The sequence below is a fragment of the Netta rufina genome (genome assembly GCF_964035555.1).
Source record: "Netta rufina genome assembly, chromosome: 22".
Lineage (NCBI taxonomy): Eukaryota > Metazoa > Chordata > Aves > Anseriformes > Anatidae > Netta > Netta rufina.
In genome coordinates, this window is record NC_140146.1 from 1,158,353 (window position 1) to 1,178,243 (window position 19,891).

At 55.0% G+C, this 19,891-nt stretch overlaps 1 protein-coding gene across 1 annotated transcript; it reads left to right on the forward strand.

The window, feature by feature from the left end:
- Window positions 1-1,584: 1,584 nt before the first annotated feature.
- On the forward strand, window positions 1,585-16,024 carry WNT4 (Wnt family member 4; the record flags this gene model as incomplete). Its single annotated transcript, XM_084300026.1, has 5 exons — window positions 1,585-1,661; window positions 12,348-12,583; window positions 14,761-14,892; window positions 15,235-15,377; window positions 15,557-16,024. 5 exons carry the CDS (start codon window positions 1,585-1,587, stop codon window positions 16,022-16,024), a joined length of 1,056 nt encoding a protein of 351 aa, XP_084156152.1.
- Between the last annotated feature and the right edge of the window lie 3,867 nt (window positions 16,025-19,891).

The following is a 19,891-nucleotide window of genomic DNA, read 5'->3' on the forward strand; positions in this document are numbered from 1 at the left end:
TCTTACCCATTAGCTTTTCAGCCAGGTCTTGCCTTCCTGATGACTTCACTCAACACTCGGAGGCATTAGAAGCAAGAGGAAAGCCACGGTTTTGTCTTGCACAATGAGCCAGATTAATCAGCTTCACTTGCACTGAATTACCTAGTCGGGGCTCACAGCGACAGCCTCCAATTCACCTGCCCACCAGCCAGTGTCCCGCTTTCAACCAAGATCATCAGCGAGAACACGAAGCTAGATGAATGACTAGGTGAGGGTGGGCTGCAGCCTGTCAGGAGCTAGAAAATACGTCAAAGCACTTTGAAATTAAATCCTCACTTTGACAGGGAACTAATGCAGAGATTTTAAAGTAGGTGTAATATACTTAGGCATGTGTGCAGCACAGTGCAAGTTGCCTTGATTTGAATAAGTGTGCTCCAGCTATGCTGTGAGCAGGAAAATTGGGCTGAAAAGACAAAGGGAATTTTGAATAGCTCCAAACCAGCTTGGCAAGATTTTAGAAATGGTAGCAAGAGGTTTTAGTAACGGACCTAACTAATAGCATTGACAGGAGGAGATTTGGTGCACAGTTGTTTGCTGCTTGGGATCTTGGGTTTCACTCCTAGCAGCCATCTCATGACATCTTGTGTTGGTCCTGGCTTTAAATTGAGTCATTTGTGCCCATGTGGTCTGTGGGGGATAGATGGAGACATGGCAGATGGGGAAAGAGATGGGGATTCCCACTGCATCCCCTGGCCTCCAGGGCCAGCAAACCAGGCTGCTGGGATTCCCAGCAGTTGACCTTTCTAGACAACTTCAGGTGTGGATTTAATCCTTAATGCTTGTTCAAGCATCCTCCTCCACATGCTCAATGCCCAGCACTAGGCACTGCAGGGACAGACCTGTGGTGACACAAAGAGGGTGTGTGGCCCTGTCCCGATGCCAGCTCCGGCTGCTATTCCCTACTGACAGTAATCCCCCAGGACCTCCCTCTTTTCAGTTTTCAGATGACGAAGTCAGGAGCTGCCTAATTGTGGCGAACCCTCAGAAACCTCTCCTTGGGAGACTCCTTCCAACACAAGTGGAGGCAGTTCATGGGATGCCCAGGTTTCTCCCAGCGCTACGGAAAACCGAGGCACCACCGTACTCCATCCCGAGCCCCGCGGCCCGCTGCCGGCGGTGGAGCGGCACCGGGGGGGGAATCGCAGGCGGGCAGCGCAGCGCGGCGAGGGGACGCCACCGGTGCCGCCCCGGGGGTGTCCCCAGCGGCGGGACCCGCCCCGGGAGCCGCAGTCTGGGGCCGCCCCCGGGGCTGCCCCCGCCTCCGGCCCGCCCCCGGCCCACCGCTCCATCCCGGGATGGGCCGGCCGAGCTGACAGTCGGGCTCGGCGGCCGCCGCGGGCGCATCTACCGGGCAGCGCCCGCCGCCAGCCGCCGCCGCTCCTGCCCGGCGCACACCTGCGGCGGCGGCTGCCTGGGGGCCGTGGGCCGGGCGGGCGCCGCCACCGTCGCCGCCGTCGTCGCCGCCGTCGTCGTCGTCGCCGCCGCCGTCGTCGTCGCGCTCTGCTCCGCTCCGCTCCTTCCTTCCCTGCCTGCCTGCCCTCCAGGATGAGCCCGGAGTATTTCCTGCGCTCCTTGCTGCTCATCATCCTCGCAACCTTCTCGGCCAACGCCAGCAACTGGCTGTGAGTAGCCGCGGGCGAGGGGAAGCCGCCGCCGCCACTTGTTGCTTCCCCCCGGGGGCGGCCGAGCAGGTGCCGCGGGGCCCGGCAGCATCCCCCCCGCGGGGGTCGCGCCCCGTCGCTGCCCAGCTTCGGAGCGGGGCGGCGGCGGAGCTCGGGCTCCCGGCCCCGGGTCAGCCCGCGGGGGGCTCCGGGCTGTCGCCCCCTCCGAGCCGGCGGGGCCGGGACTGGCGGCCCGGCGGCCCCGGCAGGTGGGCTGCAGGGATGCAGACCATGCCCGGCTGCTCGGCTCCCGCGCCTCGTCGAGGCCGCTCACCGGCTCGCTTGAGGGGCATGAAAGACCCCTCTTTCTCCTTTTGTTCTTCAGTTACTCGGTTGGGCTGCGCTGGGGAGCCGAGGTCGGGCCCCCGGGTCAGAGCAGGGCCTGGGGCTTGGCGAGGCGCCCCGTGAGGGCCATCGGTCCAGGGAAGGACTTGTCAGGGCCAGGGCGGCTGCTGCGGCCGAGCTGGGCTTGCTCGCGCACTGGCCCCGGGGACCCGTTGCAGGTCAGGCTGCGCGTGTCTTGGCTCCCGCTGCCCCCCGAGCACAGTCAAGGGGCCGTGGGGGGCTGCTGCGTGCTGTGGAGGAGCCCGGTGACATTGGTTACCCGCTGAGCAAACACTGAAATAATGTCTAAGGTAAACAGGGGTGGAAATCGTTCTGGAAAATTCCTGCACATTTGCCAAGGCTGAGGGGCTGTCTTCTGGGGAGACCCCCAGGGCAGAGGGGACGGAGTGTGACAGCGCGTTCCCTCAAAGCTCTGAGGCACTGCTTCCTCCTAATAAATCTTGTCTTTTGGGAGACACTATTTGCCCCGCTCCCAGCGTCACCGGCTGCTGTGCTCGCAGGCTGAACTCAGATCCCGGTGCTTGCACCAAGCGAACCTGCTGTCAGGCTGGGCATGTGGGCCGCATCCAGCTTGCTTCCCCAGGCCTCCATCAGCAAGGGCAGGCACACCACAGACCCCCAGGGAGACCCCAGGGCTGGAGGCTGGGGCTGCCAACGCAAAAGCTCCCTGGTGGCTTGCACCTCTCCCAACAATCACACCCAGGCAGGCATGGACCCAGAAGCATGTCCCCTGAGCGGCACAAGGAGTGCCCTCTGTGATTCCCATCTCTCCTGCCTTTAGGTTTGGTTTGCTGGAGACTGCAGGAGGTGGATTGGTTTTGGAGGATGCTCCCTACGGCTGGGGAAAGCTGGCACCAGGTCAGCAGTATTCTCCCAGTGTCCTGCTGATGGGAAAAGGTGCTCACCCTCGGGCAGCTGGCTGGGATGTGTTAGCACTCAGCCCTCCTCCCCCCTGTTTTGCCAGATGGAGCGACTTGTGCTCCGATAGTCTCTAGCAAAGAGGTGGGTGGATCGCAGCAGCTATCAAGGTAGTCTTTAAGCTGTCACGCCTCTGGTGAAGGTACATCGGAAAGAGTGGGAGTGCTTTTCCCGCAGGGAGAAAGTCCGGAGGAAGCCCTGCAGGATGACTGCAGGTCCCCGGGGAGGAGCAGCCTCTGCTCGCCCAGGATGGGCATGGGGAAGCACCTGGCGAAGGAGGGGTTCGGTGTTAAACCACAGCAGCAGGGTCAGCTCCACATGGGTGTGCGGAGGGGGAGTCCTGGCACATGGCTGCAGGGCTGGGGCTGGTGGGGAGAAGTGGGAAGATGAGGCAGGCAGAGGGGTGGCTCACTGCGACAAGCGGCAGCACTGTGTGCAGCCAGCCGTGCTTGCAGCACGACGAGAGCACAGCACGAGGGGTGGGCGTGGGGGGTTCATCCATGGGAGAACGGAGGGCTCATTCCTGCCAACAGGGGAGGAAAAGCAGATACAGCTCAGTGCGTTCAAAAGAAAGGTTCAACTTTTTGATGTTACAAATGTATTGTGATAAAAGGATCATCCCCCGCTCAGTGCTTTTTATTCTTTGCCTTTAGGATTAAGACAATTCCCATTGTTTATCTTCTCACATCAGAAACAAAGGCTGCTGGAGGCAATAAACAGAGTTAGAAGGATCCCAGGAGTTATCAGATATTCAAGGAATGAGTATGCCTCGTATGTCTTTGCAAAGCTGCATGTGTCATGCGTGTGGGCTCCAGCATGCTCTGCTTTATCGCAGTGCTGCCTGGGTGCTGCCCACTCGCGCCCAGCATCTGGAGGCTGGATCCAGCTGGCGCACGGTGCTGGGTGCGCGCCTGGCCAGGTGCATACTTCTGCACGTACGTGTGTGCACTGGGTGGCAGCGCACAGTGAAGTTTGCTTTTCCAGAAACCTGCTGGATTAGTGATTAAGCTCAGTGTGCCTTTCACAAGACGAGGCTTTTTCTAAAGCGTCTTTTGACCTGTCGGGACTCGCATTCCCTGAGCGCTTCGGAAACGCCACTTGCAACACTTGAGCTGAAGGTTTTCGGCAAGCCCAGCTCAGTGAGGTAGGGCTCATCAGGACCCTGCACACGGTGCCTTCTGAGCCCCATCCCACCTGGAAGAGGATGGTGTCAGCATCTCTGCCAGGCATTGCTCTGCTGCTGCACATTTCAAGCTGGAAGGGACTTTGCCAGATCTTTTCATTAAATGGACTGAGATACTTTCTATCTGGCTAGGAAGTAAACCTCAGGTGTGTTTTCTCAGTGTCTGAGCTCGGGGAGTTGCTGTTGGGCTCACCGCCTGTCCAAAAAAGCTGTGACATACAAATTTGAAGAGATGCTCTGTTCCCCCTTCCAATGAAAGCTTCAGACTTGCTTTTCCTTCTGCCTTTTGGGGCTCGGAGTGCTTTAAGCCTTCCCCTTAAAGCAGGCAAAGAATTGTAAAGTGAAGTAAAGGGCTGTAGCTGATTATGCTTGTGCATAAAGGGCAGGTCCCTCTCCCTTCTGTGTTTCCTCTGGAGGACTCCAGGGACTTGCTTTACCCATGGGACGAGCTGCAATTCGAAGCAACTTGCATGTCACGGCCTCAGTTCAGCTCTTGAACCTATGCATGCAGGAACGTGACTGAATTTGGAAGCATGTTCGGACAGAGGTGCAGCAACATCCTGGTGCTGGGGGTGTTCTCAGAGGGTTCAGCCAAACGCCCAGCACTGCACGGGCTGAGTGCCTCTTGGAAGTGGCCCAGGGAGAGCTGGGCCCTTGTCTTGGCAGGAGGTAAGGGGTGATTTATTTAACTCTTTGGGGGCTGGTGGGGAGCAGAAACCCACCTGAAGAGGTGAACTAGAACATATGTGAAGTGGGGATAAATGCAGGTTTCTCTTAACTGCGTATGGCACTGGGGCTGCTGTTACCTGTAGCTATTTGGGTTGTTGGAGCAGTTGTAGCCTTGAGAATCAATTCCCCTGCCTGAAAAGCTTCAAGAGGCAACAGGGCAGGGGTCCCTTATGGGCAGGGCCCTGGTTATCTAGCTCTCTGGGAGTCATTGCAGCCTCTCTCCCTCTTCCTGCTGTTACACATCCAGAACTGGCTTTGGAGGAGGCTCTCCATGCACTCTGAATAGTAGGAGATGTGATTATGCTGCTGCAGAGCAGGGTGTGCCACCGGCAGCTCCATCTACCCCCTATTTACAGGAGTTTAAAGCTTCCGATTGGGCTTGAGACTTGGCTTAAAGGGCCAGGAGCACAGCTGGGCTTTTAAAAGCCTTTAAATAATGAAACTGCCTATTCTTGGGAAAGCTTGGAGACCTTGCAAGCGTCCTAACAAGCCTGGCTAAGCAGCTAATAGCAACGACTTTTGAGGGCTGGAGAGAGAGGGATAAAAAGATTTTTTTTCTGTAGCCCCTGTGATGTTTCACTGAACATCACAAGGTGCTTGACAAACACAGGGCCCAATGCTCTCTGCTCACCCCTGCCAGCTTTGCAGAGGGGATATTGCAGGAGCAGCCTGGGTAGCCCTATACACTAATCTTCTGCCGGTTTTGGGTCACTGCACAACGTAGGGGTTGTAGAAGAAGCAGGCCTAGGTCCTCTACTTGCATTTCTCTGTTCTTAAACCAGACTCAATTTTTAAGGTGAATCTCCCCAGCTTTGCTAGCAGAGTTTGCTTCACCTCAAGCCTGGTTGGGTTCCATTTTGCGTGAGATTCTTTGCAATGTCTTTGTGACCCTCCCATTTTCCACTCAACTATGAACCAGCCCAGCATTTTCCCAGTGGATGCCACGCTGTTGCAGCCCTCATTCAGCAGGTGCAAGTAGCTCCGGGGCAGATCTGCTTCTGCCAAGCCCTGCTCCCCTCCCCATGTGCTTTTTGGTGCGAGGACGGTGTCGGGAAGGTTCCCCAGTCTCATCTGCTCTGGCAGCTAGGGCAGTGGATTGCACAAAGTGGGTCTGATGGAGAATTTCCTTGCTTCAAGGGCTGCTGGGGGGCTGGATGAAGGGTTCTCTGCTGCAGGGGTGCCCAGAGCCCCTTTACGTTGTTCTGGGAATCCTGCTGGGGCTGCAGGCACAGCACTTAGGGCTCCCCTGCCCATGCACTGCATGGTTAATTAACACCGGGGGTGCTGGGACCCTGCATGCTTATTCCCAAGGGATTTGGGGAGGCAGACCTAAATCAGCAGCCTCCACTGAATTGAATGATTCTTTTTTTCAATACTTGAAAAAAAAAAATCCTGCCACTTTTGACAAAAGCAGCTAAGTTTAGCTCAGCTATTGAAACAGACTGCCCTTAAGGGTTGCATCCTGCAGAGGCAAGAGACCTTTGCAAATCTCGACACTGAACTCCCAGGCTTGTCTTTGAGCTCTGCCAGGATGGAGGAGGGATTGATGCCCTCCCGCTCCTCAGTGAGGATGGGCATTGTTCTTTCCCTAAGGACACCTCAAATAAAACTATACCCTAATCTTCAGGAGCCATATTCTAGGGAGGAGGGACATGGGTCGGATAAAGCTACCCTGTATCCTACGGTGTGCAAAGACAGGATCTGGTCAGCTCCATGTGCAAGCAATGGCAAGAAGCAGATTTCTTCTTTGCAATGGTTTGTGGTGGATCCATGAGTCAGAACCAGGCTTTTGTATTGCAGCAAAAAAATGCTTATGCTACTCTGCAGAGAGCTGTTGTCCTCTCAATTAATCCTTCCTTGTAGATGGAGGGAAATACATTACAGCCATTTGTTTGGGCTTGTTTAAAATGTGAAACTGCTGAGCAACCTTGGAGGTTAGCCATTTCCAGGAGGTTCCTCCATATTTCCTTAGAAGTGCAACACCACAGGCTCTTACAATACTCGATTTTCATTATAATTTTTTTTAAGCTGAAAGCCTTGCGAATCCACAGAGATCTCAATTATCCAAGGCTGCTTGAATGGCAGGCCCTACCCTGGCTACAAAGTGCAGGCCACCTCTGATTGCCTCCAGGTGTGGGGTGCATGCCCCCCATTCCTGTGGGTGACCCCCAGTTGCATCCTCCGGGCTCCCCAGGAGTGGCTGCTGTGGTTTGCAGCTGGGAAGGTACTGTGCAGCATCTGGCAGCCTCAGCAGAACTGGAGCCAGTATTGTGCTTTCATTAAATTACTCGGGGAAAAAATTAATTGAGCATCTTGGCCAATGGAAACCAGCCTGGGGTCTGTTGGAAGTTGGGTGAGATCAAACTAATCCTGAAAAAAGGGCTTCTCTCACCATGTGTTTGCAAATTTGGATTGAAATGAAAAACTTGTCAGAATTTCTCCAACCAGGTCTAGCCTGAAGTGCTGCACAAGGCGAATTCCCACATGGCTCAGACATGTGGCCCACACTTGCTTCCTCTTGCAGTCAGTCCTTGCTGCTGTGCTCAAGCACAGGAGAAGATCCTATTGGCTTATAAAGGGAGATGCTGTAAAGGATGCTTCCTGCACAGCTAAAGTAGATTCCCAAAGTGGATTCTGCCCTCAGGGTTGGCTCAGCTTGCCAATTCTGCTCTTCTCCATCACAAAGTGTAGGTGCTGAGCCAGGGCACCAGGCTGTCCTGGGACCCACAACCAGGCCCCCTGGCTGTCCCCAGGGGTTGGGGGGCCAGCATTGCCTGTGACAGCTTGCTAAGGGTGAAACCACATCCTAGAAGCTGCAGGGCAGCTGGTGGAGAGTCCCTAGCTGGGCTAGAGCCCCGTGGGGTTCGCTCCCTGCCAGCCCTGGTCAGATCATGGTGAGCACGGTGGCCCTGGGGGACTGCTTTGGCAGCCATTAATTGGAGGTGGAGAATCGGGTGTGAAAAACATGGTTTCAGTCAAGAGATTAAATATGCAGTAACTGGCAGGAAGGACAGAGCCGGAGAGCTGCTTTTCTTCCAGGGAAGAAACCAGACAGGCTTTTGGATGACGGCATTGTAAATCATGGTTTACATTTACAAGCGACAGAAAGGAAGGACATCTAATCCCCAGGGGGAGAGGCGTCTAGTCTCTGGGGGGGGACGGGGGATGGCATGTCCTGCTGCAGGGCCACCAGCTGCACTGGGGCAGCCTTGCAGGTCTTCAGCAACACCCACCATGGGCACAGGTGGAGGCTGGTGGCTGCCTTCCCTGCTCCAGCAGCACAGAGATACTGAAGCATTTTCCTTCTCTCCTCTTTTCTTCTCTCCTCTCACTTGTTTTGGCTGGAACAACCCCTTTATGGCCTTAGCCAGGCAGGTAGCCCAGGAGGACAGGGTGTTTGCTGAGCAGGGCGAAGCTTCTGACTCATCTGACTGCTCAGCATCTCTGATAGGGGGCCACAGGCCTGGCTGTCACCAACTTTAGGAAAATGTTCTCCAAATGAGACAACATGAGGAATTTTCACACCTGAAACTCAATTTCAGATGTTTCTTGGTTGTTTTGTGTGTGTGTTGTTGTTGTTTAAAAACCAAGATTTCTGCTCACTTCAGGACATCTGCTGCATCTTCCCCAAACCGCCTCTACTGAGAATCCATCCGTGACTCACATTTCCACACCTTTCCATGGCAGCCAATCCCCTCCCCTCTCCTTCTGCCTCTACCTGCCAGCCTCTGCGGCAGAAATTATCATCACTTTTATTTAAGTAGGGCTTTCTTTTTTCCTTTTCAAATCTCCCTGGCTTTGAGGTTTCCCTGTTTGCCATCTCACCGAGTGGATCAACTGCAAATACGTAAATTGTGGGACTTCAACCTTGATCTGTATGCTGTGGATGGATATAAAAGAATGGCTTTCTGTCGGTTTTATGTTAAGTCAGTGATTTTTAATAAAAGGGAGCTTGTTCTGTGAGTGACTTGTCTGGATGTAAAGGCAGGAGAAAAGAAATACAAATCTGATGATGAAGCAAGAAGACAAGACTTGAACAAATGACTTGGGCAGGAGCTACCCCTTGAAACATTCTTTGCCCAGTCTTGGTAAGGGAAGAAATTATGCTATTGTTTGTGGGTTTTTTTTTGTTTGTTTGTTTGTTTTTCCACAAGCAGGGCTGTTCTGAGGCTGCCTGTAAGACTTAAATCATAGTCTAGAGCCCTGCTCATCTACAGAGAAATCAAGATGTGATATTGAGATGGAGATTGCACTGAGACCTTGCAGAGGACAGCTTTGCTTTGGTTCACTCCTGGTGTGCTGGTCCTACTGCATGTGCACAAAGGCAGAGAAGGTAGAAGTCTGTGGCTTCTACCACCTCAATCCAGGAAAAAAAAATTCCTGGATGGGGAAAAAAAATCCTGGTGGGGGCAGAGCACCTTTCCCAGCTCTTATCTTGCCCCACAGCTGCCACAGAGAAGGGAAAGGCAGTGAGATGTTCCTGTGTCATGCCCCTGAACATGACACGGACAGGTGCCACCTGAAAGACTCAAAGCAGTCCCATACTTGACAAATATCCTTCCTTGCATCCTTGATTTGACCTAGAGACTAGGGTTGGAGCTGCCCCCTCTGGTTGGAGCCTTTTTTTTGAAAGCAGAGACGGTACCAGAGGGTGTGGGAGGCTGAAGGTAAGCTGGGAGTCTCCTGGGGCTGTGGCATTTCAGGCACAGCTGCCTTCATCCCCGGGGGGGCAGATGTGCATGGGCCGAGGAGGAATGATGGGGGAGAGAGGCCACAGCATCATTCTGGATAGCTTCACCTCATTTGCCTGCCTTGCAAAACAAATTATCAGACATGCTCTTGGAGAACTGTATCCATCTTTGAAGCATCTTTGTCCTTCATTTTATCATCCCAAATACCATTAAGTGCCTGTTGGGGAGGTGTCTTATCAGGCACATCTACTTGGAAAGGCTTGAAAGGCTCTTGTCATCCTTCTCTCCATGTGTACTTTGAATTTATAGCTCCACATTGCTTGGAGAATCCCATTGAGCTGGGAAATATATTAGAAAAGGAGATGGTGCCCCTATCTCCTTTGCTCCTAAGCAGAGCTGATGTTAGGTGCCTGCAGCGGGGCTGGGCACTGGCTCACCAGCAGGACCAGCCATGCTGCTTTCCAGGAGCAGGTTCCCTCCTGCAAAAAATACTGCTTAAGTCATGGGGGATGGGGAGTGGGCAAAAAAAGGCAGATTAGCACAAGGGGATGGTGCTAGAGGCAGAATCTGGTTTTCTTGTCTTCCAGGCTCAAAGCTGATCACCCAACTCGCAGTGTCTCGGGATGAATCTGATTGCATTGCTGTGCACTGGCTTCCCTGTGCACAAACTGAAATGACAGCTGGGTGAGGGAGCGAACAGGGCTGTCATGGGCTCAGCATCAAGTGTCCTGAACGATCCCAAGGGACATTTGCTGCCTTTGTTTTGGCCCAGCCACATGCAGCAGGGTGCAGAAGCAGCAAACATTGCTCCCAGTGTCCAGGGCCACAGCACAGCACCAGGAGCACTGCTCGCATCGTGGGGCTGGCAGAAAGGTGACGAGCCATGGGTTTGCTCACTCGTGGTAGGGTTTTCAAGTTAGCTGTGTACATCAGGCAGTCATGCAGCTGGTCCTCTGCAAAGACTGGGCCCTTAGAGGAGCAGAAACCCTTGGGCAGAGCTGCTTAGCTGGTATAAAGGCTAGAAAAGAGCTTGGCTCTGAAACCACAGCAGCCTGCCACTTCCCACTGTCCGAGAGGCATTGCATCAAGTGACCTCCATGCATGAGGAAAGCTGAATGCTTTTGACGGCTAGCCATGCAGACTCCCCACGGACACTGCAAGCCAACACGGCTTTCTCACCATCTCCCACAGCCCCCAGTTGTAAGCATGAAACCAAGCTGGTGAATAATTCTGCTGATGCACGGAAGAGAAAATCCTGCTCCCTCCTCCTGGGGCAGGCTGGCATAGCTAATGGGAGGAAGAGGCTATGACAGCTTGATCTTGTGGCTGAAGTCAGCAGATCTGGCTCCTGGGACACATGGGAACAGGCAGGAAGCAGGAGCCACTTTTGAACAGTCACTTCTCAGAGGCAAGCAGTGCTTCAAAGGCAAAATCCTTAGTAGGATGTCGTAACTTTGGAGGAGGAGAAAAAAAACACAAGCAAACAAAAAACCCGCAAGCTCTGTAGGGCTGAGAAATGCAGAGTCAAGGAATGAGCTTTCCAAAAAGCCTTTGCTCAGTACTCACATCACTCAGCACGGGCAAGGTAGCAATGTGAGCTTTTTGGTGCTGGTGATTCCTGAGAATGTTAGAGCTCAGTGTGGCTGGAGGGTGCGAGTATGAGCTGTGCCTGCCCAGGGATTGCTGCCCTGTGGCAACACAGGGTGACACCAGTGGCAGTGGCACTTGAAGCAGGTGCCATCAGCCACAGGAAGGAGGGAGGTGTCTGGGCACATGCCTGCACCCGCACTAGCGTGGATAATCTTAGAAAATCGGGGTTTATCCTACAGCCTGGATGAGTTGTGGGGGGTCTATCTTATAACCCATCTAGGGCTGGGGCAGGAGGCTGAGCCTGGGAAACTGGCGCACATGGAGATGGATGCAAGATGTGGTGGGTTGGGTTACTGCAGTGTGCAGTGCACTCAGCTGCTTGGTGGGGAGCTGCCAGGAGCTTGCGGGATGCTCACCCAAAAAGGGGCAGCTCTCCCTTTCCCTAATGCCACCACTGGAGAGCAACTCTGTAAGTCCTGCTGAGCATGGGGCCATGGAAAACTGAGCATGTGGCCAGCTCTTCCAAGTCACCAAATCCCTGGCAGCTACTTTTGGGAGCCGGATCAGTGCAGGAGGTGCTCAGCACATGCAGTTTTGTCCCCAGTGGGCTTCTGGCTCCATTCTCCCCACTTCAAGCCCTGCTTGAACCCCAAGTTACAGAAAACCTGGCAGCTCCCAGAGGCTATCCTCAGGCGCTGGAGGAGCTAAAAGCAGGCTCCAGGAGGGAAGTGGTTTGGAGGGAGATGTTTGTCAGTGATGAGCACACTGCCACGCTGCGGGAGCCGTGTGGCAGCTGGAACTGGCAGCCAAGTGGCTGTCCTGCTTATTTTGGCTGACTTCAGAGACCTCTGGCTTTTCCTAGTAGCACTTGGATATGCTGGTACTCAGGAGACCTGACCAGGCACATTCAGACAACACCGAAAATATCCTCCATGTAGGCAACAGAGGCAAAGGGGAGTCAGCAGCTGGGCTCTCTAAGAGACAGGGGACCAGGCTGCCACAGGATGGTTGTTTTGCTTGGCCTTGCTCTCTGCCATGCAGAAATGCATCCCGTGGAGCAACTGCAGTGGCACTTTTAAGGTGACCCAGGTGAGGGGATGACAGGCTTGGGTCTCCTCACCTCCTGCTGAACATGAGTGTGTGCTCCCCCAGTCCCTGCCTCCTAACCCGTTGCACTGGCCGTTGTGGCAGGTACCTGGCAAAGCTGTCTTCGGTGGGGAGCATCTCTGAGGAGGAGACCTGTGAGAAGCTGAAGGGCCTGATCCAGCGCCAGGTGCAGATGTGCAAGAGGAACCTGGAGGTGATGGACTCGGTGCGGCGCGGAGCCCAGCTGGCCATTGAGGAGTGCCAGTACCAGTTCCGCAACCGCCGCTGGAACTGCTCTACTCTGGACACACTGCCTGTCTTCGGCAAGGTGGTAACACAAGGTGAGCCAGGCAGACATGCATGGGGTGCTGCAGCACAGGGGAGAAGCTCCAACAGCCCGGCCAGGTCCTTTGGGCTGCAGGGGGGTTTCATTTGCCACCGAGCCAGCAGCTGCAGAGAGTAGGGAACAGCCCTGCACTTGGTCCTGGGGCTCACAGCCCTTCCCTGGGCATTGCAGCAAAGCTCTTCAGACTGTGCTGGCAGCAGCATATCGAGGCCCTTGTGGTTCCTCAGTTGCTGGATGGTTGCTCTGCTGAATCTTTTTCACACCCAGTGGGTGCCCATCATACGTAGGCACCAAGGAGGCATCAGCCCCAGGCATCCAGCCTGGAGCTTTTACAAAGACATGCCAAGTTCGAGCAGGACCATAACGTTGCTCAGTGGCCCCGTCTCCATCCTGCTGAGCCAAGGAGCTTTGCTCTGCAAAGCCACAGCTGCAGCAAGATGCTGGATGTATTCAGTCTCTTCTCTGGGCAGCACCACAGTGGTGACTGCTGCCAAACAGCGCTGCTCTCCAACAGAGCCATCTGCGTGCAAGGCCTTGTGAGGACAGCCCTCTGCCGCCCAGCAAGAGTAAAACACGCCGTGGCTGGACCCTCTTTGGAGCAGCATCGGCTGCCACCACCACACTGCCAGCGTTTCAGGGAGGATTTATGGCCAGGACAGCACCTGGCCCCTGCGATCCCAGCTGCACAAAGGCATCCTGGGGGCACAGGGCTGTGACCAAACCAAGTGAGGGCCTAGAGTCTCAGGGTGAGGAGCCGGAGGGGAAGGCCACTCCAGCACCCCCAGAGACCTCCACAGAGGCCCTTGCATCCCCTCGGGTGCCACCCAACCTCTGATGCACTGAGCACCTTCCCATCTAGGGAACCGGTCAAAGCTGTCACCAGCTCCTTGTTTAACTTTCCTCCCCTCAATACAGGGGTGAAGAGCTCTTCTTGTGAAGGTTCAGGACTGGAAATACCAGAAATACCAGAAACTGAAAGTCGCCTCTTTTTAGTCAGCCACAGCACAAACAGACCAACATGATCCTACCATTAACCTCGATTAACTTGGAGGCAGTTCAGTCCCACCGCTAGCTGGGCCTTCCCCAGCCACTGCTGCTTGGCCACCAAAGCCTGGGCTGCGACCACCAAAGTAGCTGCCCTCTGTCCAACCGGTGAGCCAGGGAGGTATCTGCCACCCCCACCTCTGTCTTCACACAGCCCTAACACATGGCTACCCAACACACCAGCCTTCCTCTTTGGAGAGGAGCTGTGTCCTTAGCCCCCCTCGGCCTCAGAGGCTGGTGGGTGTTTGGGTTTTGCAAGAGCTGACAGCCACGATCCCAGGCTGTGCCGCCCCTGGGATTTGTGTCCAGAGGTCTCCCCATGCAGATGGTTCAAATGAGTTCTTTCTCTCTGGGTGCCACCACACAGGTAGTGCAAGAAAGTGGAGGGAAGGGAGTGCTCCTCAGGACTGGGCTGTGATAGTAGAGCTTTGCAGGCTGTTTTTTGGAGATGTCTACAGCTCCGGGATGCTGTGTGTCAACGACAAGGGTCTGCAGCTGCAGGGGGCAGTCCTGGATATCAGGAGCAGTGCAGAAGTATAACTGGGGTGCCAGAGGGCTCTCATGAAGGGGTGCCCTGTGAGCACCAGGCAGGACAGTCACCCCATGTAGGCTCAGGAGAGCTCTCCCCATGCTGGCGATGCAGCCTTTGCATCTCTCTCACTGCCAGGTTAAAATCTTACCCATCACATTCAGGTTTTAACCTTGCAGGGCAGTTCCCAGCTCCTTGGCCATTGCAAGATGGGGCTTTTGCTGCTGCAAGCAGCGTAGGTTCCTCTGCTGGGACTGGTGCGGGCTTGGGACCAAGCATGACAGGCTTGGGACCAAGCCTGTCATCCCCACATCATGCCTGGGAGTGGGGAGGATGAGTCCTGCATGTGGGACCGCATCGCTGGGGAAGAGGAGACAGGGCAAAGGGATCGATTTGCTAGCTCTGTATGCGTGTTTTGCTAAGAGTCCATTTTCAGACCAGATTTTCAAGAGGCATTATGTGCAACACCAGGGCAAGGAGGAATGGGGAGAAGAGGCGCATGTAGCAGCCCAGCCCAGCCTTGGCCACCTGAGATGCACAGCTTCTCACATGCCCCGGCCCTCCTGCCATGTTTTCCACCATTGTTTGTGCCGTTGCAGGGACGCGGGAGGCAGCATTCGTCTATGCCATCTCTTCAGCAGGGGTGGCCTTTGCAGTGACCCGTGCCTGCAGCAGCGGTGAGCTGGACAAGTGTGGCTGCGACCGCACAGTGCAGGGGGGCAGCCCACAGGGTGAGTACACACAGCGCGGGAGCTGTGTGGGGATGCAAAGCGACCAAGCATAGCAATGCCCACTCTTGGGGGGCCACCCTTAAGAGAAATGTAACATATATATATATAAATAAAAAGAAAGACACCTGGGAGCACAGCCCAAAGGATCTTGTCTCCTCCCCCCTCAAAGGGCCGCCCTTCTCAGGCTTCCCCAGTCTGGTGACTCACATGGGCAGCCCAGCCTGGTGGAGAGCAAGACAGAAGTGGGCAGATGAGCAGTAGTTTAGCAAGAGCAGGGTTGAAAGGGATGAGCAAGGCAGGCTGGTGTTTGGCATCGTGTCTCACCCATGCCCTGTGCCTTAGGCTTCCAGTGGTCTGGCTGCTCCGACAACATCGCCTATGGTGTGGCCTTCTCACAGTCCTTCGTCGACGTCCGTGAGAGGAGCAAAGGGGCCTCTTCCAACAGAGCGCTAATGAACCTCCACAACAACGAGGCAGGGAGGAAGGTAATGGTGAGGGGGTACCCAGGCAGCCCAGCAGGGTCTGCAGCCACTGCTTGAGTCCCTTTGGCTTCACTTTTAAACCCTCTATGTCCCACAGAGCCCTGTCCCTTTCTGTCCCACCTTCCTGCTGCATCCATCCCGTGCTGACCATCCTGTCTCCTTTCTCAAATGTGCTCCTCCAGGCGATCCTCAACAACATGCGGGTGGAGTGTAAGTGTCATGGTGTGTCAGGCTCGTGCGAGTTCAAGACGTGCTGGAAAGCCATGCCCCCCTTCCGCAAAGTGGGCAACGTGCTGAAGGAGAAATTTGATGGTGCCACGGAGGTCGAGCAGAGTGAGATCGGCTCCACCAAAGTGCTGGTGCCAAAAAACTCCCAGTTCAAACCGCACACAGACGAGGACCTTGTCTACCTGGACTCCAGCCCTGACTTCTGTGACCATGACCTCAAGAATGGGGTGCTGGGCACCAGTGGCCGGCAGTGCAACAAGACCTCCAAGGCCATCGATGGCTGTGAGCTCATGTGCTGTGGTCGGGGCTTTCATACGGACGAAGTGGAGGTTGTGGAAAGGTGCAGCTGCAAATTCCACTGGTGCTGCTCCGTCAAGTGCAAACCCTGCCATCGGGTGGTGGAAATCCATACGTGCCGGTGATGCATAGAGGGGAGCTCCAGTCCATTCCCCTCTCTAAGTGACCCTGCTTCTCTCTTGCCCCAGGGCCAGGACTGAGGAAGTGGCCCAGACGCTGCAAGGAGATTGCAGCTCTTTACAGAGACAGAGCCCCAGAGGAAAACAGATTTTAAAGAAAAAAAAATATTTAAAGTTAAAAAAAAAAAGCAATTGTTGTATTTTTGTTTGTTTGCTTTATTTATTGTTGAAGCCAAAGCCCCACAGTGGCCTCCCGAGCCAGCAGGGATGTGCCTGATCTCACCAGGTGGCCAGGGACCTGCACGATGCCTGCTCTCATCGGACGAGTTCCTACTGCCTCCAGAGCATTGTGAATGGGCGATGGCTAAGCTGAGGCTGGCGTTAGGCACTCAGTATCTTCTATCACAATGATTTGTATTTGTTTAAGGCATGCACTAAGCAGCCCGGAGCACTGCTTGGCTCAGATGAGCCTTGAGAGGCGATGGAGTGCAGCCAGTATGTGCAGCTTGGGGCATGGCAGGAGATGGGGAGATGGCAACAGGGTGGCACTGTCCTTGGGTCTTAATGGCAACACAGAGAGACCATCTAGAGCTATGAGAATATGGAGGGGATGTGGCACACTCCTGAATGCCCTTGTTGTGGGATGCTGAAAGGCCTCCTGGGCAGCAGCTAGCTTTTGGAGCAGCTCTGGCAGCTGCTGTGATTTACAGAAGCTCCTCAGCAGCTGCCCAGGCTGTCAAGGGACACCACATCCCCACTCGACTCCCCTTCCCCTTGCAAACCCATTTACCCCCTCACTGCTCCAGCACCTCACTGTGCTGGAGCCTGTGGAGAGGGTGCAGGGAGGCTGTGGTACCTGCAATTCAAGGAAGAGATGGGAGCTAGTGGCAGGAAATCCCAGGGATCCCACCACCAGGTCTCCTCCTCTTCCTCTGTGTGTGCTTTCCCCAGGGCATTCTCCACAGCCAGTGAGGGGTCCTGGGGACAAGGTTGGACACAGCCAGTCCCCAGCCTAGTTTTTACCAAGAAAAGCAGAAGTTTAAAGTGAAGCAATTGCTGGGGTGAGGGGAAGACACTGCAGGGGGACATGCAATGCTCATGCTCTGCTGCTACTGCTGCCTCATCCTCAGGCAGTGTGGGAGGAAGGCTGAGCCCAAGGGATGCTGCTGCGTGTGCCCCATGTGCAGGGATTTAGTGCAGCAGAGCCCCAGCTGCCCTGTGCCCGCAGCAGCGCCACAGGGACAAAGTGCTGTCCTGCCCGCTCCCACCTCCCCGCCACCTGGTGCAGCATCCTTGCTGCTAGGCTGCAGGACGAAATATTTGGAGAACTAATAAGCAGTGGGGCACTGCGAGGGGAGGTGGAAAGCGAACCAGTTTTCTGCAAGTTGAGAGGCAAAGGGAGCAAAGAAAAAGCCCCAAATGGTACCTCAAGCCAAGACGAACATCTGCCCAGAGTGCCAGGAGCCACTGTGGGGTGGCACTGCATTTGCTGTGTGAGCAGGGAGCGCCCACGTGCAGCCAGCCCATTCCCCTCTGCCCACCTCAGTCCAGAAAAGCCCAGAGTCGTGACCATCACCATCTGGGCTGGGGGTCCTTGCAAACCTGCAGCCTTATTTTTCTTCCCTGTTTTGCCTCGAGAGGGGAAAGGTTAGGGGAACACGCAGACATACATTAAATCCCGTCTGTGCTGTGGCAGTGATGGGCTGGGGGAGAGGCTGTTGTCGCTGGAAGGTCTCCAGACACCATACGGCTGGAAGGCTTCTGACAGCTGACTTGATGCAGCAGCGCTGCAGCTCCCAGGGCCAAGCCGTGTGCCTGGAGCAGGCCCCTGCTCGCTTCCTCCACACCACGGCAAAGGGGAGGCTTGCACCAAGGGACCCGCCTGTCACCCAGCTGCCCAGCTCCCCAGACCTTCAGCAGGGGGCACCGGGTGGCAGCAGGGGGCTGGCACCCAGCAGAAACCCCAAGGTGGAGCCACCACAGGTTGAGGCATTTTCATGCAAGCTGGAGATGTTTGAGCAGGGCAGCACAGAGCAGGGGCTGTCTCGCCTAGAATCTGCTGGGGATCTTGGCTCCGCTCCCCCACCCTCCGGCTCTCCAGGTCCCAAGGCTGCAAGCTCTCAAGTACCTTGGAGACTGCTCCTCCTCTTCCCAGCTCATGCAGAAGAGGCCACAGACCTCAAGCCACTAGCCAAGTGTTCTGCTCGTTGTCCATCTAGGACGAGGGCCAAAGCTGAACAAGACAATCCAGATCAGTGTGTAGATAATCTCTGCATACGGGATTTTTTTTCAAACTGCGATGAAAGCTGAGCCCTGTAAATGTCACCCAGAGATACCCTGGCTCTGCAGCGCTCTGGCTCTTCTCATAACTAAATTTCAGCAGTGGGTTAGGAGTGGGAATGCTTTTTTTTTTTTTTTTTTCTCATATTTACTTTGTCTATTAAATAATGAGTTTGTGCTGAATTAGCCACAGGGTTTTCTTTTCCTAGCAATCAGGCTCCGCTGGGCTGCGTGAACCCAGCACGCTGCGAACAGGAGATGGTCATCGGTCTTCTCCTGTGAGGCCTCACCCAGGAGGAGAGGTGCCCACGTGGCACAGTGCAAAGGGGACACTGAGGCCCAGCCTGGGCTGTCCTCGTCCTTCCTGAGGAACCTCCCAACCTCAGGCGATGCTAGCATTTGGGCCACAAGCTGCATCTCTGCTTTCTCAGCAGTGTTTCCCCTTGTTGGGCTCCTGGTGAGCATGCAGCCATCAGTTGCTGTGATCATTGCTCAGGCAGGTCCTGTTTATGCTCTTCTGAGAGGCTGCAGCCCTGTGCCAGGGCAGGGGAGAGGGGGACCCAACAGTGCTGAGGGTAGCAGATTGCCCCAGCTCATGCAGCCAAGCCTGGGTAGGAGCTTGCTCCCTCATCTTCTGCCTCAACCACTTGACACACTGCTGGCTTAAGAGGCCACTTATCTTAGATTTCAGTATGTCCAACTTCCTCCTATAGGCAGGGTGCTGATATTTGTCTCCTTAACGCAGTGCTTTCCTCCCCTGCCAAGGGGCCAGAGCCACTGTGCAGGGTCAGCTAGAGTATTGGAAACATCCTGCCAGTTCCCAAGGTTTGGGCTGGGGGGCAAGAACTGCCCACAGACATAGAGCCAGGTATCTGTCAGGTACTCGTCTCCACCCCTGCACTGTGGGATGCTGGATTTGGAGGGGTTCTGACGCCAGGTGCCCAATCCACTCCACACTGACCCCATCAGCACGTTCCACTCATCCCTCTGCAAGTCAGGGGCACTCAGCTGCCAGGCTCAAGCCAAGAAGCATGGCTGAAGGCAGTCAGAAAGCACCATCACACCCTGCTCATCTCAGCCAAGGGGACAAACGGCGTTCGGTCATTCCACAGGAAGAGCATCACCTCTTAGCCCCACGCTGTCCCACACACCGCCAAGTACCCCCAGAATGCCAGCGCTGAGTGCCTCTGTACTGGAGCTACCTGCTCCAGCACCTTGGTGTGCTGCTGGGCCCGCATGCACCCTGCCCTGCCCCTTTTGGTAGTTGTAGCTCTCTCTTTTTGTGCTCTCCAAGGGCATTAATACTCCCATGGCAGCTCAGCCCTCCTTTGAGCAGCATTCACTGTAGAACTGATGGCTTCTCTCACTTTGGCCTCTGTGGGTGGCAGGGATTAAGGCTTTTTTCTTATTATTTATATTTTAACTTTTGTTGCAGGAATAGGATGGTAGGATAGGATAAAACGAGCCCGACGCCTCGTTTTATCCTATAGGAAAGGAAATACCTTTCCTTTCTGCCACTTTCAAATGGCTCCTCTCTTCCTTATGGATCCTGTCCCACAACCTCCCCAGCTCCATCTCTTCCCCTCACCAAAC